The 25,906-nt window shown below is 32.9% G+C and overlaps 3 protein-coding genes and 2 long non-coding RNA genes across 5 annotated transcripts; 4 read left to right on the top strand and 1 right to left on the bottom strand.

Annotated features, from left to right (window-relative positions):
• The first annotated feature begins 2,071 nt into the window (after nt 1-2,071).
• LOC140061622 (protein disulfide-isomerase 2-like) lies at nt 2,072-9,616 on the top strand. The gene is made up of 10 exons (XM_072107905.1): nt 2,072-2,288; nt 5,210-5,407; nt 5,498-5,772; nt 6,005-6,109; nt 6,388-6,513; nt 6,729-6,929; nt 7,316-7,436; nt 7,699-7,877; nt 8,162-8,251; nt 8,796-9,616. Exons 1-10 carry the CDS (start codon nt 2,144-2,146, stop codon nt 8,871-8,873), a joined length of 1,518 nt encoding a protein of 505 aa, XP_071964006.1. The 5' UTR covers nt 2,072-2,143; the 3' UTR covers nt 8,874-9,616.
• Nucleotides 9,617-10,107: 491 nt separating this feature from the next.
• Nucleotides 10,108-22,135, bottom strand: LOC140061595 (WD repeat domain phosphoinositide-interacting protein 3-like). Its single transcript, XM_072107904.1, has 10 exons — nt 21,994-22,135; nt 17,984-18,058; nt 17,235-17,336; nt 16,896-16,983; nt 16,668-16,762; nt 16,352-16,542; nt 15,215-15,300; nt 13,469-13,570; nt 12,773-12,894; nt 10,108-12,477 (listed from the first exon to the last, which is right to left on the bottom strand). Exons 1-10 carry the CDS (start codon nt 22,058-22,060, stop codon nt 12,371-12,373), a joined length of 1,035 nt encoding a protein of 344 aa, XP_071964005.1. The 5' UTR covers nt 22,061-22,135; the 3' UTR covers nt 10,108-12,370.
• LOC140061611 (uncharacterized) lies at nt 19,054-20,028 on the top strand. Its single transcript, XR_011847444.1, has 3 exons — nt 19,054-19,140; nt 19,619-19,650; nt 19,818-20,028. It is a non-coding gene; the product is annotated as an uncharacterized lncRNA (long non-coding RNA).
• LOC140047832 (uncharacterized) lies at nt 20,410-21,555 on the top strand. Its single transcript, XR_011844972.1, has 3 exons — nt 20,410-20,667; nt 21,146-21,177; nt 21,345-21,555. It is a non-coding gene; the product is annotated as an uncharacterized lncRNA (long non-coding RNA).
• A 276-nt stretch (nt 22,136-22,411) lies between the features above and the next one.
• LOC140047822 (enoyl-CoA hydratase, mitochondrial-like) lies at nt 22,412-25,165 on the top strand. Its single transcript, XM_072092858.1, has 7 exons — nt 22,412-22,569; nt 22,917-23,111; nt 23,200-23,327; nt 24,074-24,173; nt 24,329-24,433; nt 24,528-24,715; nt 24,965-25,165. Exons 1-7 carry the CDS (start codon nt 22,458-22,460, stop codon nt 25,028-25,030), a joined length of 894 nt encoding a protein of 297 aa, XP_071948959.1. The 5' UTR covers nt 22,412-22,457; the 3' UTR covers nt 25,031-25,165.
• Nucleotides 25,166-25,906: the final 741 nt, after the last annotated feature.

Below are 25,906 nucleotides of genomic sequence, written 5' to 3'. Positions count from 1 at the left end.
TAATCCATGTCACTACTACTCCACACGTCCTTGGCGTTATCTACGCTTTTACATACCCCATACATTTACCAACATTTAGATGTGCCTAAATCATATGTAAGATGTTTGTATATAGATTTTTCTAGTGCTTTTAATACCGTTGAACCTGGTTCATTAGTACGCAAACTTAAAGAAATGAACGTAAACGACACATTGACTTCATGGATATATAATTTCTTAACAAAAAGGTTCCAGTATGTTAAACTAAATGGTATTTTATCTGATAAAAGAACTGTTAGCATTGGCACGCCACAAGGGTCTGTTATCTCCCCAATGTTGTTTTCACTGTTCACCAGCAGTTTCAGAGCCAATTCAAATGAATGTTGTATAGTAAAATATGCAGATGACACAGTCATCACTGGATACATTACTGGCAATGATGAAACAAGCTATAGACAACTAGGATGTGATTTTTATCACTGGTGCTGCAATAACAACCTGAAACTAAACATAAAGAAAACAAAAGAAATGCAAATTGATTTTAGGAAAATTAAAGAACCCTTAGAACCTCTGATTATAAATGAAAATGAGATTGAAGTAGTAAATGAGTACAAATATCTGGGTTGTATAATTGACAATAAGCTAAATTGGATAAATAATGTAAATAAAGCCACATGCAAAGCCAACCAAAGGATGTTTATTTTAAGAAAAATGAAGTACCTACAAATTGACAAAACTATACTTAAATTGTTTTATAACTCTGTAATTCTCAGTGTAATACTTTTTTGTAATGTTTGTTTTTATGGTAATACAATAATGCAAAAAGATAAAATTAAACTTAATCGAATAGGAAATAGAGCAATTAGACTAGTAGGAGAGCACTTACCTGATGTTGAATCCTTTTATAAAGAAAATGTGTTAAAAAAAGTAAAAAGTATCATTGATGATGAAACACATCCTCTTCACAAACAATTTGCTCTCATGAATTCTGGCATAAGACTACGTGCACTTAATACCAAAACAAAACGGTTTATGTGCTCGTTTGTACCTAATGCTATACACTTATATAACTCCAGAGTACAAAGGTAAAATTTAACCGATAATTTTTATCTAATTTTAACAATTTTTAGCCTCTTAACTTTTTGTGTGTGTTTTTGTAAATTGTATTTTATATTTTTGTATTTTGCCAGTTTTCAAATCACATTTCTGTTTTTTAAATGGACAATAAAGTATATATGACTATATGACTATGACTATGACTACATGGAGGTAAAAAATAATGTTTTTATTTTTTATATCCATGCCCCATCTTTAACTAATTTAAAATAAAAATAGGAAGTCCTTTTACCTTTGTTAATGTACGGACCTAGCATTCATTATGTATAATTCAAACGTTCGACGATAATCATTTATTTATATTGTAATTTTTCTTTTGAATTTTTAATCATTTTCCATTGGCCTATGGCGTTTTTGCAATATGCGTTTTAAACAGTTTTTTAACAGTATTTTAACATTGGCCGCCTATTAACAGTACAACTTGTTTGCAATATGATGTATTTTTCCTTGTAGTTTTATTGTCGTAATTATGCCAAGCAAAACAAATTTCCATTTTAAGTGGACCAATACAATTTCTTGAATCTTGAATCTCCATATTCTAACTAAACGAAACTGAATTAGAAATAAATAATACGAATAAACTCTCTTAATGATAATAAATGAATAAGTATTCGACAATGTTTAATTAATACAATTCGGCAAACAAAAAGTAAGTACTTAAGTACATATACGTATAACATATTACAATTTAAATTTTATTTGCATTGTAGATAAATGTACATATTTAATCAATTAGTGATCGTCAATGTACTAAAGCAATATTTATTTATTTATTTATTAGTATTAAGATGAATACCACGTGTACCTAGCGATAATGAATGTTTGACACATATTATCTGTGATGACTTATAAAATATATGGAGATAAAAGGAACTTAAAGGATTTTAACCAATCAGAAAACACCACATACACTATCAGAAAATCTCATTTCCGAAGTGGTCTGAGGGCGCTATATAAATACGCATGCTCAATTTTGTCGGTCTCTTTTGCCACGAAGCAAGTCGATCTCAAACATCGCTAGCTAAGAATTCAACTATAATCACACAACATGAAGGCTGTTACGCTATTAATTTTTGCTTTTGCAAGCATTGCATTATCAGAAGATGTTCCTAAAGAAGAAGGAGTGCTTGTGCTTGGAGATTCAAACTTCCAAGAAGTAATTGATTCAACCGAATTTATCTTAGTCGAATTCTGTAAGTAGCCTCGGGCCTCGACGATCGAGCGATTTCATTTTTCAAAAAAGTCGCTTGTTGATATTTATAATGAACTGGGCCTAGGCTAGGCCTAGCTTATCGCCTAAAATTATCTAAGCCTGTGCCTAGAGATTTACTATAAATGCTTGATAGGCTTAAAAAATGTGTAGGTAGAGGTTTTCAGCAGCCACAGAAGATGATTCCTTGCTTTGAGCCGCCCTGCGTGTGATCAATCTGGTGTCATGTCAAAATGTGACAATGAATGATCAATGTGGGGGGTTGATGATGAGGTGTTAAATGAGTGCATATGATTGGTGGTGGTATACATTACCATTAAAAACGTTTAGTACTGTATACGAATAAGATGTGCATTGTAATTACAGTTTCTTTTATGAATTGCTCAAAGAACCGACTGAATCGTATACCATTGCACTAAAGTAAAAACCTTTTTAAAAATAAAATATTTATATTACCATCATAATTATTACGCCGTGGTTAGGATTCCGGCACCGGAACTCAACTGCCCACCGTTAGGGAATCCGACGCGCTATTGCGCATGCCCAGAGCTCTGGGAAGTGAATTATAGCTTGCACTAATATATAGTGCCACACACACCACAGAGAAAGTCGGAGTGTTATAGGGATTTACTGTAGCCCAGATATAATAATAGTCGTTGCGCGAGCGAGAGAGCGATGGATGAAACTTGGCCTATGCCATACATGAATGAATTAATTAATAATTAAAATAATACTACGCCACGCGTTAAAATAATTATAATGATATTAATAAGTATCAGTATCTATCTAAGAATCGTAATGCTGTTTTTAGCGTTGCGACCCTGACTTTCCGAACAGTTTTTTCACATCCACGCGGTGGCTGCCGTCAACAAATCAACTTGTGATTGCATGTTGTTATGTACAGTATAATGCGTTATGAAAAATCATAAAACTAGTCATGTAATTATATAATTGATAATGATATAAAGTTTATATATGAATGAAGCAACCACTTTTTAATTACAAAATAAATAGGCCCCACTGGTCACGTCTAACTGGTAGACCTAGCCTAGATTAGTGGATCCCGTAGTATTAGTAGGCATCTAGGCTAGTTCGCCGTGTGGCGCAGCTATGAAATGATCCATCGCTGTTGAAGTATGTAGAGTCGCCGATTACCTCGCTCTGGGCATGCGCAATAGCGTGTCGGATTCCCTAACGCTGGGCAGTTGAGTTCCGGTGCCGGAATCCTAACCACGGCGTAATTATTATTGCCATGTACTTGCCTCCTACACAGTTAATATTATTATGCAAGATTTGAATGATTTGCACAATAACTTTTTTTTATTTTTGTTGTATTAACTTTTGATCAAAGACTTGAAACCAGGAATCTTGGATTGGAAGTGAACTATAATATAAAGCTATCCATTTTTTAAAAATGTAATAATAATATGTAGGTTTATAAGATAATTTGAAACGGTGAAAGAGTCCAATCTTTTAAAGACAGTAACTTTAAACCAAATACAAGAATACACTCGCTTCTCTAAAACAAAAACGAAAGTAAAAAAAAAATATAACAATTATTTGTATACATGAATGAACATTCCATACAGATTGAAATCAATTAGTTACATGTGTCTTTACTAAGATACTAAGATAGTGGCCTTGTGCTGGACCTAGATAGTAGATCAGAAGTTTTGAGAACAGGATATAAGTACTTGTTATCATTTATAACTCCATGTGCTCTATCAACACAGTTGAACAATTCGCTATTCTTCTTTTCTAAATCCAGTTATTGTTCTTTAAATCTTCAAATTATGTTCGACAAATTATTGCATTGTTTGGTTAATCAGATGTATCCTTTTAGTTGCTATAAATAAGGCGTGAATCATCTAGTATTTTGAATTGTCACTTGATACTCGTAATACATTTTCAAAACATGTATTGTTGTTGATCAACAGAATTTTGTTCATTTATGCGGGGACAATACAGTGTATCTCTCCTGAACAGATTTGGTGGTCCTCTATAATACCTGCAAGGGTAATTTCTTATAAAAGTTGCTTTTTGGAAATGTTTGTTTAACCTTATTATATTTGCAGTTTGATACTGTAATTAACTCATTGAGATTCAAGGTCAATAAGTAAAAGACCATGAGCCTAGCCTATCATATTTGTTCATTCTTGAATAGTAGCACCTTCCTCTGCTTGAGTAATAGCACCTTCCTTGAGTACACTGGGGAAGGGCCTTTAATTGCCATCCTTAATTGCTAAGCCGTTTACCAGTCCATTGATAACAACAATCAATATTTGCTAACTTCCATATGCTTGTATATACCAGCTGGTTATTATTTATATTGTGTATACTTTCATAATTCAACATTTATAATTTTTAATTAAAATGTAATTTTTGTTTTTTATAATAAAGTCAGTTTACATCAAACATTTCAATTTTTTTCTTCTTTCATTCAAACAAAAGATGAACAAGTTGTATTCAACATCTGCTTATTATTATTATTATTATTATTAGTAATAATTAAGCAATTATTTGTACATTACCACCATGTGGACAGGGTCACACTACATTCACATACATTTGAAATTGCCACGTATAATAACCTCAGTAATTACTGAAGCGTGAAAATTGCCATATTGTGAACATAATCTGTATTAATCAGATCTTTATCTTGGCTTTAATTTAATTATTTTTTCTCCTTGTGGAAATGCATTAGAGTAGTAATTGTATGGGAGTGCTCTTGTGGTTTTGATTTGTTTAGTAAGTAGCGCTACAATAGAATAGATAGTAAATCTACAAAATGAGTTTAGCCATATGGATTCGTGCAGTTTGCTTTGTGTTTGTGGCTTTTTTTAAATCACTCAATCTTTGAAATGATTCAGTATAAATAATAATATATTTGTTTCTTTTTGGTAGATGCTCCATGGTGTGGCCACTGCAAAGCATTGGCACCAGAATATGCCAAAGCTGCTCAGGACCTTGAGAAAGAAGGCTCAGAAATTAAACTTGGCAAGGTTGATGCTACAGAAAACTCAGATTTGGCTGCCAAGTTTGAGGTCAGAGGTTATCCCACTCTGAAGTTCTTCCGAAACGGAAAAGCAACTGAGTATGGAGGTAGATATAATTAACTTTTTAAACTTTAATTTGAAATAATTAAATTAGAATTTATTCTAAGATTACTTGTAATGCAATGATTTATTAAAGGTGGAAGAACAACAAAGGAGATCATCAACTGGCTTAAAAAGAAGACCGGACCACCAGCAACAACTCTTGAATCCGCTGATGACGTAGAGAAGTTGCGTAAAGACCAAGAAGTAGTTGTCATTGGTCTTTTCAAGGATATCGAAAGCGCAGAAGCCAAAGCATTTTTAGAAGCTGCCGGTGGAATGGACGACATCCCATTTGGCATGACCAGTAATGCAGAACTCTTGACCACTTATGAGGTTACTGGCAACAGTGGCATTGTTCTTCTCAAGAATGTAAGTATGGGAAGCTCTCCTAAATATAACCATTATGGCCTATTGTAATCTCCACACACAATCAAATGTTTTATTATTACTTATAAGTATAAATGTATATATAGTGTAATATGCTCTGTGAAATACAACTGAAACTGAACTGAATTTTACACCATATGAAGAAACAATAGCAGCCAAGCAAGTAAAATTGATTATTATTAATTAATTATACAAATCTTATTAATTTTTTTAGTTTGATGATTTGAAAGCAGTATATGATGGTGAATACAACTCTGAAGCCATCTCTACCTTCGTCACTGAAAACAGTCTTCCACTTGTCATTGAATTCACGGAACAGGTTAGTATTGTAACAAGACTACTGATGATAGGGAACTGCACGTCCTTCAGTGAGGTCCTTGCTTTTGCGACTCCTAAGCCAGCATGCCAAATGAATACAAAATAATAATTGGTACAAAAACAGCATAATTCCAGAATTAATGTAAACTTTCTGCACGTCCTTCAGTGTGGTTCCTGATTTGCGACTCCCGCGCCAGAATGCCAAATAAATAATTGGTACACAAGCAGCATAATTCCAGTGTTATTTATGCTAAATTTTGTATATACTTTTATTTACAGTCTGCACAAAAGATTTTCGGAGGTGCCGTCAAAGTCCACCTTCTTCTCTTTGTCAAGAAAGATGCTGACCATTACCAAACCACATACGATAACTTCAAAGCAGCTGCCGGTGACTTCAAAGGAAAAGTAAGAACGGTTATTTGTACTTGAGTTGGTAGGCATTGAGTCTTGTCTCATAATTTGATATTTTTTAAATGTTTACTTGTCCTAAACTTGTGTTTCTTATTAGTTTATCAAACAACACATTTCAAATTTTATTACTGTTTATAAATATAGACAAAAGTTTTTTTTTATTTGAATAATGAAATGATTCAATGAACATCCTAATTATTTTTGTATAGGTATTGTTTGTATTCATCGATGCTGCCGTTGAAACCAACAGCCGTATACTTGAGTACTTTGGCCTGAAAGAAGATGAACTGCCATCAATCCGCCTCATCACATTGGACGGTGACATGAAAAAGTATAAACCAGACTTCGAAGATCTTACAACAGATAACATAAAGACATTTGTAGCAAGCTACCAATCTGGAGATCTCAAGGTGTGTTCATACTGAAATAATGAGTAAATGTTGCATAGAAAAAAGGCTTTATTGAAAATGTAGTATCTGAAATGCTGTAGAATCCTTCTCTTCTGGGGGACAGATGAAATGAGGGGCTGTTAATATACAGTATGTTAAAAAGCTACAGCCATTCCCCTATTCAGGAGACACAAAAGCTCTGTCTACACTATCAAACTAGTTTGACTAAAAAGTGCTCAAATATGGTAGTGATGTGGTGATATGACATTAGCATGTTCATATATGGGCACATCGAGTTTGATAGTGTAGACATAGCTTAATAGAGGTTGTACTGTACTAATCATATTCTAGGTTTATATATTATAATAATATTTAAATACTTAAGATGATTTTCTTTCTCTTTTTAGCCCCATCTTATGACTGAAGAAATCCCAGAAGATTGGGATAAGAACCCAGTGAAAGTTCTAGTAGGAAAGAATTTTGCTGATGTTGCATATGATACAACAAAGAATGTACTTGTAGAATTTTGTAAGTACTGGTAGTGATATACCCAAATATGGTAGTGATATAGCCAAATATGGTAGTGATATACCTAAATATGGTAGTGACATACCCAAATATGGTAGTGATATACCCAAATATAGTCATGATATGATCATGTCCATATGTGGGTGCATGCATTTTTTGGTCACAAAGTGTAGACAGCTTTACATAGTATAAATAGGTTTATGTGATTAATTTCAAGAATTGTTGTCTGTTACTAAAGTTTAAATATTAATTTGTCATGTAGATGCACCATGGTGCGGTCACTGCAAAGCACTCGCTCCAATATATGATGAATTAGCAGAAAAGTTTGAAAGTAGCGATGATATTGTAATTGCTAAGATGGATTCAACAACTAACGAGCTTGAAGATGTTCAAATTAGAAGCTTCCCTACCCTCAAATATTTCCTTAAAGAAACTAATGAAGTAAGTGCTCAATCAAATTATATACAGTACTAAAAGAAACCATGTGAATGTCTTGATGTAATGAGAGATCACCATTAAATGTCTACGCTATACACAAAACATGTTTATACTGGCTGACCATGTATGGGACCAGTCTTGGTGCAAAATACAAAATGGCCTTGTACCCACATACATCACAATGCTGGTCCTTAATTATAAACAATTACCAAAGTTACATAATTAGTATTGGCTTAGTGGTAAACATGTGGAATACATTTGCTAATATCTTTATATATTTTTCCTAGGTTGTAGATTATAATGGTGAAAGAACTCTAGAAGGTTTAACCAAGTTTATAGAAAGTGGTGGTAAAGATGGATCTGGACCATCAGATGAGGTAAGTCTACAAAATCATTCAAAACCCACTAGCCTAGTGGAAAAGAAATGGATATCTTAAACCCAATAGGCTACTGCAAAAGAAATGGATATCTTAAACCCACTAGGCTAGTGGAAAAGAAATAGATATATTAAACCCACTAACCTAGTGGAAAAGAAAGGAATATCCTAAACCCACTAGCCTAGTGGAAAAGAAATAGATATATTAAACCCACTAGCCTACTGGAAAAGAAATGGATATTCTAAACCCACTAGCCTACTGGAAAAGAAATGGATATCCTCCCACTAGCCTAGTGGAAAAGAAATATATATCTTAAACCCACTAGCTGGGTTGGAAAGAAATGGACATCTTAAACATGGCTCAACCGACCTAAGCAATAATAACAGCACTACTGTTTTTATAGATACAGATATCCACTATGTAATACAAAGGTACTGGAACAAATGACACCTTGATTACATCTCAAAGCAAGAACAAGAGAGGTACACATCTGCTATGTCATAAACAAACAAATTCTAATATTTGATCCGTTTTGATTTTTCAGGAGATGGAAGATTTAGGTGATGAGGAAGGTGATGAAGGAGAAGAGGAAACAGAAGAAGTGAAGAAAGATGAACTCTAAACATATTTTATTAAAATTTAATCTTTAAACTCAAAACCAAACAATTGTTGTTTGCCTTTTAAAAAAACATTAAAATCAACAAATCTTCTATTGTAACTGAAAATATTTAATTGTGACTTCCTTTTATTATTCAATAGCTTTAGTTTATTTAATCTTCCATGTGAATGTATAGTGATTTGTTTGTAGAAAGATATGTATTGTTGCATGACTAGCAGGACTATTTGTTGATTGATATTAATTCACTAATCCAATTTTTAATTTAAAAACTGATAACCAGGTTACTCCACTGATAACCAGGTAATTCCATTTTCAGACAGGTAGAATTTAATTAATTTCACTGATGGTCAATACATTTTAATGTAAGGCAAGAAAAGGACCAATATACATTACACATGTTTTAATTACTAATTTATAAGATACAAAGATAAGGTTTGATAATCTGGACAACTGTTATGGACATTTAATGAGGTTGAACATCAATGGACCACAAATTTATAATAAAAGCATAAGGACCACCGTCAATAATTGTATTGAAATAAGAACTAGGTTGTTGAATATAATTAATTCCATCTTTTAAGATACCAAGGTGCAGCTCCGATCATTATGAACAATGGAAGTGATCGATTTTGAGTGTGCTACTAAAAGGTGTTAATACACCTACGATGTTATGAGAGGCAGCTTCGTTGAGTTGCGAGTGATTTAGTGTGTGGACAAATGGCCAATAAAAGATATCACGTCCTAAATAGAGTTGTTTTTGTTTCTTTGTAAATTTGGCATATATTCAAAACACTCGCCACTTTGAAAACAAGCAGTTAGGCATGCAGTATTAGCTAAAATTAGGAACAGACGATCAGGCCTTGTGGTTTAATAGGCCTAGATCATTCATATGGCCAATTTTGCCATATGGAAAAGAAAGGGATATCTGAAGAAACCAACTAACCTAGTGGATAAGAAATGGATATCTGAAACCCACTAGCCTAGTGGATAAGAAAGGGATGTCCTAAACCCACTAGAAAAGAAATGGATAGTGGTAGACTGAGGCCGCCACGGGGATCCACTGAACGCCATCGTCTCTCCTTCCTCCCAAGGGGCATGCGAGACTATAATGAAAGATTTCAAAGATAGGGGAATTTATTACGAATACACTATTTTTGTTATTATTATTATCACACATGTGTTATGCCTATCATTTCTCTTTTCTTTACAGCATTGTTATAAGACAGCAACACAATTTCCCAAGTTGGGATGAATAAAGTTTCCTTGTATCCTTGTAAACCCACTAGTCCAATGTGGAAAAGAAATGGATACCTTAAACCCACTAGCCTAGTGGAAAAAAACCAGAGTTATTTATGGGTCTGATAACAGATTCAGGTGTCATATACATGTTTAAATTTAAGACCGAGTAAGTGTTCGACACAAACTTAAACTCATTTGATATACATAACAAGTTTTTAATTTCATTTATTTTTTTGAAAAAGAAATCACATTTGACCTTTGATATATTTTTTACAATATGTACAATATTAAAATAATTAATACATTTTTATATAATTAATCACTGGGCAGATATAAGCCAGTAAAAAGCAAAATAATTATACTTATCACTGACCATTGGCAAAATGTGATACGGCATTATTTCATAGTTTAATGTGCAATTTCAGCATTTGTTTAAAATGAAATTGGAAGCGATATATTTTGAACATAAACCACAAAAATACTGCATCTAATTAAAGATTACTCCTTTCCGAGATCATGTGATGAGAAGAGATATACTGACAGTAGTTAAGATCAAACCTACAGTATCAAAAAGGGTTTGAGATCCACATGTCAATTGAAAGGGAACGCACAATCCAACATAACTAGTAGATGAACACAATTAGTAGATTACTATTACAAACCCACACATCATATGCAGAATACATTTCTCTCCATTGAATTTAGCTTTGATGAAGGTTCCTGTTTATCTTGTATAAACAAGGTACTCTACTGTATAGTACTACCAATAGCTTGTGAAATTACAAGACTTAAATAATCCACTATTTTATCAAACCATGGCTTTACTGTTATTTTACAACTGTAGTAGTCCATACAGCAGCATATTATAACATTAAGTTACTGCATAGATATGTATTTGAATACACTAAATGTAAAAATGAAACATGTGTCAATTAAAAACATTTTTGAAATACAAAAGTGTATTGATCAAATTATAATAGGTGTACATCTATAAGTTGGTGGGATGAACAAGGAAAGTGTCTAGTCATCTATTTGTTATGGACATATGGAGTTATTTTATGGACATATTTGTATATAAATCCCAGATAACAATAAAGATTTAATTAATTCTTAGAGTATCAGTGTACAGAAGAGTTTCCAGTCTCGCATATTTTCTCATCTATTTTACATTTATTATATCTAACTAAAATAATTATTATTATTTAATACGGTATATCAAAATATATGTGGTCCTATTATCTTTTTTGTCTAATACTACTGTATTTTGAAATTAAATTTCATTCTAAATAACATTGATAAACATACATGAAAAAGTAAACAGCTAAGGATCGAATCTCACTAAAATATATTTTTTTTAATGAAACATATAATTTGTTTATTAATAAAATACGGTATTTTAAAATATACATGCGTTTTGATTAGTGTGCTATGTATTAGTAGTACTTTATATAACATTTAAAGTAATATTATTATTTTGTTTTTAATGAATTTGCATTTTATTTGTATCTTAATTATTGAAAATAAAATACTAATTGTAGGAAAAACATGTTAAAATCATAATTTAAACTGTTGCATTGAATTTGATTGGAAAGAAATGGTCTTGAACAACGCAAGATAAAATGAATGAATAAAGCTACACTATCAAACTAGGTTGACAAAAAGTGTTATGTGCCTAAATATGGTAGTGATATGCTCAAATATGGTAGTGATATAGCCAAATATGGTAGTGATGTGACATCATCATGTACATATATGGGCACATCATACTTGTTTGTCACATAAAGTTTGATAGTGTAGAAAGGGCTTAACAGCGACATTCAAGAATGTAAAGTTAAAAACTAAATTAATGCCTCATTCAAATTTCCATACAAATATATCATCAGTTCTAGTTCTTTATCTGCTACGTGGAGTGCGTTATGAGGAGTGGATATAGGACGTGTAGAGTATTAATAATGTATTAATAATGTTGAAAATATATTACGTACTTCTGTCAAAAAAAAGGGACAGAGGGAAGTTACTGCTAAACTACAACGTGTTATTTTGCATCAAAAAAGGCACTTATTAAAAAATATGATTTGTTAAGCGCAGTCTACATTATCAAAAAAGGTGTGATATGCCCAAATATGGTAGTGATATGCCCAAATATGGTAGTGATATACCCAAATATAGTAGTGGTATCATCCATACATTTTTTTGTCACATAAAGTTTGATAGTGTAAGACAGAGCTTTAGAATACAGAAACAAAACAGAATTACAGTATTTATATTTTATCATCTGTCATTTCAAGAAAGTTAGTTGACACATCTCGATTACACTCTCCTTTGCTGTTGAATACAAATTTGTAATAACTGCCGTCGGCACAAACCGCTACAAAATAAAAATTTTACACCAACTTTAAAATAGCACAATAAATGATGTAAAAACAGGACAAATACAGGTTTGCATACAAATTGAATAGGTGTTGATAGGCAAAGGCTGTACAATTTGGTTTTGTGGTATAAGCTCACTAATGTCTCCTATTTTCGTGTTCTAAAGGGTATTAACTGTCCTTCATTTTATAGAAAAGTGTTCTCTAACTAGGGTGTCTCCTGAATAGGGGTGTCCCAAAGGAGGGGTTCTACTCTATATTGATTGAAATAAAATATTTAAATGATGATCTCACCTATGACTGAATTGGAGTCGGCACCAAATGCACAAATGCAATGTGCATTATTTGGAACTTGGAACTTTGAAAAACTCCACTTTGAACTGAAGTACTTTGGAAGGAAGCTAGCTGATGCTAGGCTGTATTGAAACAAAGAATGTTCTATATTATAATAGTAGTAATAGAAATATGGTAGTGATATGCTTAAATATGGTAGTGATATGACATCATCATGTCCATATATGGGCACATCACATTTTTTTGTCACATAAAGTTTGTAGACAGAGCTTAATGTAATAATGTAAAATAAGTTATCATATAACTTCCTTGTGACAGTGTTGAATAGAGTAAAGATGAGAAAAAGACGAAAGAGGTTTATAGTAGGCATCTTCAAGCAGAGTTCATGTCCAAATATTGGTGTGTTAGTATTATTATTATTATTATTATTATTATCCAGGGATGTATCCAGAATTACTATTAAGAGTGGACTTATAGCTCGTTGATTAAGATGCTTCTTGGGTCCGGGGTTCAAATCCTGTCAAATTTCAGAATTGTTTCCAATGATATAAAAACAACTCCACTTCCCAAAGACTTATTTTATTTTGTTTATGTAGAGCATCTTGTGTATATGTTTGAACATGACAGTAAAGAACTCACTTGGATATCCTTGGTTTGACTAAATTGAGAATAATATTAATAATTATAATACTGTACCTTGATTGTTTGTTCTTTTTAGGATCTTCTACTGAAAAGATATGTACCGTTCCATGATCACTGGACACACACAGTAACGATGAGTCTTGGTTAAAACTTATGCTGTATTAACATACAAAGATAATACTGTATATTACAAACAAACAGTGGTTTTCAGACTGGCCAATCCACTATTATTGGCATATCCAGGTTTAATATTCCTTTTGTAAGATTAACAAGTTCTTTCCACTTTACTTAGTTTCTAGACCTTTAATATGGAATCAATTAGATAGCAATGTTGTTAACTCTTCTTCTATCTCAACTTTTCGTAAAGAAATTAAAAATTACCTATTATCATACTGTATATTCGAATTATGCACTTGTCAATTGTATGACCCACTATACGACCCCCGGGAGAAGTGCGTCATGGGTGCGTCATTTACAAATAATTACTGTCGCAGGGGTGCGTCAAAAAACCTAGATGGTACGTCACATCAATGAACAAGGTGTGTAAATGTCCGTCACTTTACCACCCATCATATCATAAACAACATGGTCACAGTGCGTCAAAATGGGTGCGTCATGGTCACCTAAAGGTAAGTCACATTTTTGACGCACCGGTGCGTCATGGTATTCAAAGGTATGACGCACATCGGACAAATGACGCACCTCTCCCGGGGGTCGTATAGTGGGTCATACAATTGACAAGTGCATTACACCGTTAAACTTTTACTGTCATGATTATTATATACAAATGCATTTTTTCTTTTTTTTTATGGGTGTTGTTGTTCTTACAAGATCCTCTACTAATGGTATGTATTGTTTCATTATATATACTGTATTACCATTTTTGTTTTATTGTTGAATTGACAGAAATGAATAAATGTATATGTAAGTAATAGCTAGGCACTAAAGAACACAATATCCCTGTTAAAAGATCATGCAAATTAATTACACCTTCATCAGTCGTACAGTAAGTATGAAATGGGATAATTATAAAAAAAAAAAACTTTAAGGTCGCATCATTATCTAATAACTTTTAATGGTCGACCATCGTATTCAATTAAAGAAATTGAAAGAATCAAGAACTAGAATTCAATTTCCATTGATCATTCGGAGGTTTTGAAGAACATCTGGATTTTAGATTCATGTTTGGTACATCGCAATAGCTAATAATAAAACCCCTCATAAAAGAAATTCTAATACTGTACAACAATAATAACCACAATAAATGTACATTTGTAACCATGAATAATTGTTAATTGTTATGTTGTCTATTCATTTAGCTCAATTTAAAATAAACTAATTCCTCTGTGTTCTATTTATACTTTTTTATGTTTTGTTACCAAATAATACACATTATAATTTACAGATATTTGTAATGGTTTCTAAATCATTTGTTTGAAACTTCCGCTTCAATAATAAGTTTTCTTTTCAATTGTTCCTTTCTACTTGAGTGAATATGTTTCCTGTTAGAATGATGTCAATTGTTGTATATACAGTAAACCAAGATCAGGTAAATTAAAAAACCAGGTTTATTAGCAACATAATACTGGTTAATGTGGTTTTGTATGCTAGTTTAGGTTAGTAAAATTGCATTACCTAGTTAACTAGCTTAACCAAGTTGGAAAAATGATATAGTCTTGTCTATGACTAGATAATGGCTTACATTCTAATAGCCTGTTCATGGTTAATAGAGCTTATCAAAACCAAAGCTTCCTAAACGCATCCTATAATAAGAAAAATTACTTTAAAATTTAAACATACCAGTAAATTGAAGCACTTCCAGATCCCCTTCTGAATTCTTGTAACAATGCTCCGTTGCTTGTGTCAAACATACGGATAAGTGTTCCCTAAAAATTAGAGACGTATATTATAAAACTGCAGTGTAGTATATTTATAAAAATGATACAATTGTTATAGTTATACACTGTTTGATTATAAATAATAAAAAGGTTAGACACAATTTTGAAAATATAGTTTATTTTTAAACTACAACTACTATAGGACGTGCAGTAAAATTACTATACACTTCAGTACCATTCTGGTGCATACTGCAGAACAAATACTGCAGAACACAGATGAATTACTACAGAAATGTCTGTATCATTCTGAGGCATACTGCAGAACTATTACTGCAGCACACAGATGAATATCTAGAGCAAGGTCAGTACCATTCTGAGGTATACTGCAGAACAATTACTGCAGGACATAGATGAATTTAATACAGCAACTTTAGTATCATTCTGAGGCATGCTGCAAAACTACTGCAGCACACAGATGAATTGCTGCAGCAACTTAGTACCATTCTGAGGCATACTGCAGAACAATTACTGCAGGACACAGATGAATTAATACAGCAACTTCAGTAACATTCTGATGCATACTACAGTACTACTGCAGCACACAGATGAATTGTTGCAGCAACTTAGTACCATTCTGAGGCATACTGCAGAACTATTACTGCAGGACACATGAATTAATATAGCAACTTCAGTAACATTCTGATTCATACTACAGTACTACTGCAGCACACAGATGAATTGTTGCAGCAACTTAGTACCATTCTAAGGCATATACTGCAGAACTATTACTGCAGGATACACATTAATCACTATGTCAGCAACTTCAGTACCATTCTGAGGCATGCTGCAGTACTACTGCAGCACACAGATGAATTACTACAGCAACTTTAGTATCATTCTGAGGCATGCTGCAAAACTACTGCAGCACACATACAGTACGATTCTGAGGCACATACTGCAGAACTATTACTGCACAGATGCATTAATACAGCAACTTCAGCATCATTCTGATGCATACATACTGCAGAAATATTACTGCAGCACACATATACTACAGCAACTTCAGTATCATTCTGATGCATACTGCATGGTGTCTTACCTTTTCTGAGGCAGTGGCTAGCCTACTGCCCTGCAGGTTGAGTGATATGCACGAGAGTGGCCCCTCATGGGCGGCCATATCCGTTGGGGGTTTATCAGTGTTGGCTAAATCTACAACTTGCACGTGACCAGCCTTTCGACCAGGAAACGCTAATAACGAGTTATTGCTACTTGGACAAAGAACGCAAAGACCTGTAATAAAAGACAAAAACCAGTTTAATATCAATGAGCTTACTGTTTGGTAGAATTAAATTAAAAGTAAAAGCTTAGTTACATTGAAAATATAAGAAAAAAATTAAATATACATAATTATATACCTTTTGGATTGTGACATGTCTCAAAGACATGAAGTTGCTGAGGATTTTGGGTAAATGTGTATACTTTGATTATTGTATCCAAGACAACAACGATTCTGGAGAAAAAAAATGTGTAAAAAATTAAATAAAAGGGAGGTAAAAAAAAATTCAAATGTTAATATGGTAAATCTATTAATATTTGATGACAATAAAATAGGCCTGGTGCATATAAAATAATTTAATACACACCTATCTCTTCTTAACCGGACTGCTCGTACTTCTGTTGAAAAGTCTAATTCAATGACAGGTTTTTTCTTTAAATCATCCCAGACCATAACTAAACAGATAAAAATATTTTTAATATAAATATAATAACCAATTTGATCATATTTAATGTTGTACAATAAATATTTTAATTTTTCTTGTGTAAAGGTAACCTCAATTTTGAACTTCCTTTTTGGCCTTTTCTTTCCTCTATAATTTATAAGAAATTAGGTATGGTAATACAATGTATTAACATAAAATGTACTCCACTACATCAAAGGTAAGTTATTTAATTTAATAGCCATCTCTGTTATTTATTCTTACCTTTATTTGGTGGGTAATTAGGATTCTTTCCTCCACCAACCAATGCAAGATAATTGCACCTAAACAACATCTCAACAGTACCAATACCACCATCAATAAACTCTAACAAAATATGAATCCCAGCATTATTTTGGAAATTGGTTTAATCATGGAGGAATATTTCCTCCGTGGTTCAATTAAAATATCGTCAACACAAAACAGAAAATAACAACTGTCTAGCATCGGTAACAGATCTATAAAAAATCTTACAGAAAAAGCAAATCAGGCAATATTTAAAGAAAATTTAGAAATGGTAAAATGAACAATACTAAAATAAACATAGGGAAGTTGTTTTTTGTAGTGATTAATGCTAAAGATGAAAGGATAGTAGTAGGTCAAGATAGTGCCACTTCCCAGGCAGCACAAAGAGATTAGAATAGATCCTGAAATTGGTAATCTTATTCTAGAATATAAAAATATATTTAAATTATAAAGTTATAACAATTTTAAGATCTATAGTAATCTCAGGTTTTCATGTTTTATAAATTTATGCATTATTTCAGAAAAGAAAATATAAATTTTACAAGGTTATTATAAGTTTGTATAAGATTAATAATAGAGGAACTATGTTTATTATGAAATGCTATAACACATGGTTAAACTATTAAGGATTTAAACAGACTGTTACTATTTTTCTTTACTTTCAACACAGTGTCATTTGTATATGGATTATAATGCAGACTACCGTACTACTGGTAAAAATATCTTACCTTGTTTCTCCTTTTCTTTCAATGGATCACAATTATAAACTCGGAAACCATTTGTCATACCACATGCAAAGCAACCTGGGAATGTACATTATAATTACGTTATGTCTAGAGATATAGTATTGGGTGGGGGCTAAAGGAACTGTAAATGACATGACGTCTACATCCATCCTACTGTGTATTCATACACAGAATTTAACACCGACTTGTTTGACCTGTTGGTTTACTCACAGATCATCTTAATTGAGAACAAGAATTAAGGGTCTTTAACGCCTGTTCCGACACGGTTCTAGTCCGGCACCGGAAAATCCAATTGAACGTCAATTTTTCGTTTTCACACTGATATGGTCATATCGATTGTTGCATAGCCGCAGGAAGCATAACAAAACATTGATGTTCGATTCGCCAGACCAGAACCATGCCAGAACAGGTGTGAAAGACCCTTTAGCCCTGCTTTACTTCGCATTTCGTACCTAATGTAATGTAAACATTCATGGATCGATGGATGGGCATGCACAGATTTTCAAGGTCACTCACCATCACGCATTGGATACATGTTTTTAAATTGGGTTAGGCCTAGGTGTAAACTGTAAAAGTATGTCCATCACCCAAAATTTTATTAAATAGTTGTGCATTTATTATTATTACCAACAGAATAATTATAGGCCTACATACGCCTAGGCCTAGTTACTAAGTTAGTATACCATTCAACTTATAATTTACGTATTTAATATCAACTTTTAAAATCATGAACAAATCCTAGGCTAGGCCCTGGTCCAGTAATTAATGAAGTAAACATTTGGCACAGGATCTTCTTCCCGGACCCTGTCCACACTCTCAAATTAACTCAACATTGCGGACAGCAATGCTAGGTATACTATATAGCCTATATTAGGTACGAGTCAATCTGTGACGTCACTCACTTAAATTCGGTTCTGTTTTTTTGATCCCAAAATATCGTGTGGGCGCAACAAGCCCTTTGGGAATTTACGTTTTTAAATCAGTTTTCATTGGCTAATTTAAGGGATTTGATGTCAGACAGGTCATTTAAAGTTCAATCTTGGGTCAGGAAACTTTTTTTTTTCAAACAGTGATCGTCAAATTTTTTGGCAGCGTTTTGAACATTTGAGTCGAATAAAAGTCGTTTTTTTTAGCATTGCGTAAGTAATAAATTCAATTATTATGACGGTAAACAGTAGTTCATGTATTTAGGTATATTTCTGCCAAATATGAAAGCAATTAGATAATTAACGGTAGAATGTGATCGATCGCCGTGATCCACCTTGTAGCACTGAGGGTGCTCTCTGACGGCGGTAGGCTTATTGGGATAGTCGAAACCGGCTTTCGTAACAGTAATGTAACGGCAATATTTTTAGTGTAAATTAACGATATGTGTCCGAATATTCAAAATATAAGATTACTTAAATATTATTAGATAATTTTGTGTAGTTTTAATTACAAATAATAAACATATTATAGGTGATTTAAGTGGATTTCTAATATCTGAAAATCCGACGCTCAAACAGTTTAGAATGAATATCGCATGACGTCATTTAATTGGCTGCTGATTGGCCCATTCATGCATTTGCAGATCACATGATCAAGCCATTTCTAATGCGTTTTGTTTTATTTTTTCAGGTATTTTTACAAACTTTAATTGTATATAATTGGTGAGTAACAATATTCCATTTTAATTTCAATGATAGATTTACATTTTATCACAGTGGTGGTAGTATTTTTTAAGTATATATTTATATTTACTGTTGCCTTTTCACTACCATATTAATATAATATTATAGTACATTAACAGTTTTTTATTTTTTAATATTTTCTGTAGTTTGAATATGAGGCAAAAAAAGAAAAGAAATGTTGAAATAAAACCAGGAAAACATAGGCAGATTTTGAGTGGCTATTCTGAACTTCCTGATGACGTAGTAGATTTGAAGAATGGACACATCCTTTACATTTATATATACTGAATGTGATTCAACATCAAATGGAACATTAATATAAAACCCCATACCCGGCTTTTCTTTCCTCATGATGGGGGGGGGGGGGGGGGGGGGGGGTAATGTAAATAAATATTGGGGGGGGGGGGGTGGTAGGGAGGGGATGTTACTAGCATAATGTAAATTTTGTAAGCTTCATTCTGTAAATAAAAAAAAAAATCTATGAAGTAAAAAGATGTACATGTTTTATACAAAATATAAAAAATCGATTATAAAAAGGTCACAATTTTATTAGCAATTCCTATACCAAAATTCCGATTAAAATTAAGACTTAAAAAATTAATATAAAATCAAGTAGTTGGTCAATTTTAATAAAATTTACATTTTTGAAAATGATGTGTTTTTTCTGATTTTTTGACTTCAATTTTATTTTAAAATATTGACTTTGAATTTTTTTGACTCGTACCTACTAGGTACGAGTCAATCTGTGACGTCACTCACTTAAATTCGGTTCTGTTTTTTTGATCCCAAAATATCGTGTGGGCGCAACAAGCCCTTTGGGAATTTACGTTTTTAAATCAGTTTTCATTGGCTAATTTAAGGGATTTGATGTCAGACAGGTCATTTAAAGTTCAATCTTGGGTCAGGAAACTTTTTTTTTTCAAACAGTGATCGTCAAATTTTTTGGCAGCGTTTTGAACATTTGAGTCGAATAAAAGTCGTTTTTTTTAGCATTGCGTAAGTAATAAATTCAATTATTATGACGGTAAACAGTAGTTCATGTATTTAGGTATATTTCTGCCAAATATGAAAGCAATTAGATAATTAACGGTAGAATGTGATCGATCGCCGTGATCCACCTTGTAGCACTGAGGGTGCTCTCTGACGGCGGTAGGCTTATTGGGATAGTCGAAACCGGCTTTCGTAACAGTAATGTAACGGCAATATTTTTAGTGTAAATTAACGATATGTGTCCGAATATTCAAAATATAAGATTACTTAAATATTATTAGATAATTTTGTGTAGTTTTAATTACAAATAATAAACATATTATAGGTGATTTAAGTGGATTTCTAATATCTGAAAATCCGACGCTCAAACAGTTTAGAATGAATATCGCATGACGTCATTTAATTGGCTGCTGATTGGCCCATTCATGCATTTGCAGATCACATGATCAAGCCATTTCTAATGCGTTTTGTTTTATTTTTTCAGGTATTTTTACAAACTTTAATTGTATATAATTGGTGAGTAACAATATTCCATTTTAATTTCAATGATAGATTTACATTTTATCACAGTGGTGGTAGTATTTTTTAAGTATATATTTATATTTACTGTTGCCTTTTCACTACCATATTAATATAATATTATAGTACATTAACAGTTTTTTATTTTTTAATATTTTCTGTAGTTTGAATATGAGGCAAAAAAAGAAAAGAAATGTTGAAATAAAACCAGGAAAACATAGGCAGATTTTGAGTGGCTATTCTGAACTTCCTGATGACGTAGTAGATTTGAAGAATGGACACATCCTTTACATTTATATATACTGAATGTGATTCAACATCAAATGGAACATTAATATAAAACCCCATACCCGGCTTTTCTTTCCTCATGATGGGGGGGGGGGGGGGGGTAATGTAAATAAATATTGGGGGGGGGGGGGTGGTAGGGAGGGGATGTTACTAGCATAATGTAAATTTTGTAAGCTTCATTCTGTAAATAAAAAAAAAAATCTATGAAGTAAAAAGATGTACATGTTTTATACAAAATATAAAAAATCGATTATAAAAAGGTCACAATTTTATTAGCAATTCCTATACCAAAATTCCGATTAAAATTAAGACTTAAAAAATTAATATAAAATCAAGTAGTTGGTCAATTTTAATAAAATTTACATTTTTGAAAATGATGTGTTTTTTCTGATTTTTTGACTTCAATTTTATTTTAAAATATTGACTTTGAATTTTTTTGACTCGTACCTACCTATATAGGCTAGCCTAGGCCTAGCTTACAACGCACAAATATATACCGTTTAAAACTAATATAAAACAACTAACCATGATCTTGATTGAAACCTGCGTACAACAGATTGTTACCATGTGGATTTTGAGGCATTAAATTCATTTTCAGAGTTTCTAGGCACAAAAAATGAAGATAGAATTCGGGACTTTCCGCCGACCGACCGATGGTGGTTTCTCAGGTTCCGATGATGAAAATGTGACCTTTGATCTCCGATTTTGTACTAAACCAATAAATATGGGGTTTAATTTCCTATTAAAGTACCACATCATCCATATAATAGAGATTAAACTAGGCCTTATTTATTAAAATTTGATCATATTTTTATTAGAAAATGTGTATTTTCCTGCTAATGATGGATGACAATGAATTCAGAAATATAATTTATAGTAATAATAGTGCGTTATTTACCTTATTATGTTTTGGAATCGTCCATCCGAAAGGTCGGTCAGGGTATTTTAATTTACTACACTAAAGAAACTTCGGTTGGATCATCGTAAGCATGGCAGCTCTTCGCACAGGTCTGATTCGTTGCTTCATCACAAACCCCCTTTCAAAAGCAAAAGTAGCTCTCCCAACATCTCATTTTAACTTGCATAGAAACTATGCTTCAGGTAAGCACATTTTTAAGTGTTTTGATTGCCTGCATCATGCATTTAAGCTTGAGATAATTTGTCTTCTAGCAGCATAGAAGACAAATTATCTAGGCCCTAGGCCTAGCATGCAAGGCTAGCTACACCACCAGCACCACTCAATATCATGACCACCTCCTCTTCTTTGTGATATCCAGTGCCAAACAGTCAGTCTGGTGGGACTCAGCAGTCTTCCAGCAGAAGCCCTACTTACAATACATACAGCCTTTATCACCAAGCAATTTTATTGAACAAAAATGAAGTACAGTACCAATTATATTATTATAATAATTATTACTAAATAAGACAAATATATTTATTTTATTTAGATACATTTGAATACCTGAAAGTCGAAAAGACCGGTAAAAATGATTGTGTTGGGCTCATCACATTGAACCGGCCGAAGGCTTTGAACGCTCTATGCGATGGTTTGATGAGAGAACTGGCCGGAGTACTAGACAACTTCGAGAAGGACAAAGGAGTAGGTTGCCTTATCCTTACCGGGAGTGAAAAGGCTTTTGCCGGTAAATATGTTTAATTAATATGTATATTTATATTTGAAATCGAACATTATACATCATTAGATTTTAACCTCTTCTTTTTTTACCATAGCTGGTGCTGACATCAAAGAGATGCAGAACAATGAATTTTCTCAAGTGTATGGCAGCAACTTTTTAAGTCATTGGGACAGAGTCAGTAGAAACATCAAACCCATCATTGCCGTTGTCAACGGTTTCGCTGTAAGTTTCCAAAAAGGAAACTATCGTAATTTATGTTTTAAAATAAAGTTTAGAATACATTTATTTTATAATACAATAGTAATACAGGGCCGTAGCCAGGATCTGTCAAGGGAGGGTTCGGACACTAAATATTTGGGTCAACTACAGTGAACTACAGTACTTGATACCATAGATATTATAGTGTAAAATATTAATATTCACTATAATCCTTTATGATACATTATACTTCATAGTCACACATAAATACTGATGTACGTCGGAAGGCTATATACTTTATGCATGCTGCCTCACTGCCAGTGATCTACACAATTATAGGTACGCAGTTGTCTGGCGGTGTCCTTTGTACGAATCGTTCGTGCCCCAGTTCGCTATGAGACGCGTCAATATCATGTTACATGCAGGGACCAAACATTTATTTTTCAGGTTAAAATCGGCAATTCATTTGCAGCTTTTAGAAATTTACAGACACGTATCGCTAGTTGACGCTCATACAGAGAAGAAGGTTCACGAACAAGTTTACGAATTTTTCAATTTACAAACAACTTTTTGTACTGTGGGGCACGTATTTGGAGGATTTTTGGAGATGAGGGTGAGGTATTGGGCATGTCGGGGATGGGGGTTCGCAGTCGGTTAAGGGGGTTCGCTGTAAAGGGGGGGTTCACCCGAACCATAAAAACCCCCCCTGGCTACGGGCCTGTAATAAACATAAATGCTAATTGATTTTATTTGTTGGTGTTTTTTTTTAGCTTGGTGGAGGATGTGAAGTTGCAATGATGTGTGACATCATCTATGCAGGTGACAATGCCCAATTTGGTCAACCAGAAATTCTCATCGGAACAATCCCAGGTAAGCTACATTCCCAGGTCAGCCACTTTCCCAGATCAGCCACATACACAGGTCGGCCACATTCCCAGATCAACCACATTCCTAGGTAAGCCACATTCCCAGGTCAGTCACTTTCCCAGGTAAGCCACTTTAATAAATTGAATTATTTTTACCAGGGGCTGGAGGTACCCAGAGACTGCCAAAGGCTATTGGCAAGTCTAAAGCTATGGAGATGGCGTTGACAGGAGATCGTATCTTAGCAGACGAGGCCCAACGATCTGGTATGAAGTTTTCATTTGTTTGATTTATCACAAATCTACATAAATACAGTACTATATCTTGCTCTGATAAGAAATATATTTTTTTGCTCTTTAGGTCTAGTAAGTAAAGTATTCCCAAAAGAACAAGTCCTGGCTGAAGCAGTCAAAACGGCAGAGAAGATTTCAAGCAACTCAAAGTTGATAGTAGCCATGGCAAAGGAATCTGTCAATACATCATTTGAGACTATGCTGAGGGAAGGACTTCACTATGAGAAGAGGACGTTTCACACAACTTTTGCAACTGTATGTAACAATTTTTAATGACACAACAATTTAATTTGATTGAAAAACCTATAATTTTCCAAACTAAACATAACTATGTAGCTTGGTTGATAGTCACACAGACTTTGAATTTATTTTTATGAGGAAAAATATTAAAGATGTAACAAGCAAATAACAACATTCTCTGAACATTAACATCCATGTCGCCCTCTATAATAAATAGTTTAGTTGCCAGTAAATTTGACGTCATTTCTTGATTTTGTTTTATAGAATGATCGTAAAGAAGGCATGAGTGCTTTTGTGGAGAAAAGAAAACCGGATTTTACTGATTCATAAGCAGTTGGAAAATGAAGATTTTTTTCTGTATCTGATTTTTTTTAAAGAGAATAATTATGATGTTACAACCTAAACTTGGCAATTTTAAAGAAACAATTGAATAAATAAATATAATTCATAGTATATGCCTTGAAACCATGTAACTGATTGTTTTATGTTTAACATTACAAGCATATTAATTTTCTGTAAATGAAATAATTATATAAGCAATCAAGATTTGGATATTATGAATGTTTGGTTAGAAAATAGCTTGAATAGAAATACCAGCATATTTTCCTATGGAAATAAAATAAAAATATAATTGTATGAACAAATATTTTTTTGGAAGACTTTTACTATTTAGTATTAGAGATATTTATTACTTATCTCAGTGTCTCATCCAGGCCCTAAAGTAATTTATTATTGGATATACTTTATTTGTCCAATCAAAATACATAATACAGTATCTATAAACTGAAGTTTGTGCCGTATGACTACATGCAGGTGTAGGCCTGAGGAAAAAATAACCTCTTATCTCAAAGGTTTGTATTTTTAGCTGCAACGTAAAACAGCTGTTTCTTCTCTTCTCATTATTTTTTCTTTATTCTCACTATTTTGTCTTGGTCGCCGATATTTATCTGTAATTGATTATGATTATTTGGAAAAACTTATAAAAGAATGCCAGGCACTGGGAAAGTCCCTCAAGCTGCAAACAAAGAATGTTATTCCAGATAGTCTAACGATAGTTTAATACACTGTATTTAAAATTGCAAACATTAGTGTAACTTGTATTGCCAATGTAATCTTGTTTACAAAAATATGAAACAACAAGGGACACAAAGTAAACTGACGTCACAGAAGTGAACCGAATCAATATTATTACGTATGTGACGTATC

The sequence above is a fragment of the Antedon mediterranea genome, chromosome 1 (genome assembly GCF_964355755.1).
Source record: "Antedon mediterranea chromosome 1, ecAntMedi1.1, whole genome shotgun sequence".
Lineage (NCBI taxonomy): Eukaryota > Metazoa > Echinodermata > Crinoidea > Comatulida > Antedonidae > Antedon > Antedon mediterranea.
Note: the sequence above shows the minus strand (reverse complement) of the source record. Positions and strands in the feature narration are given on the sequence as shown.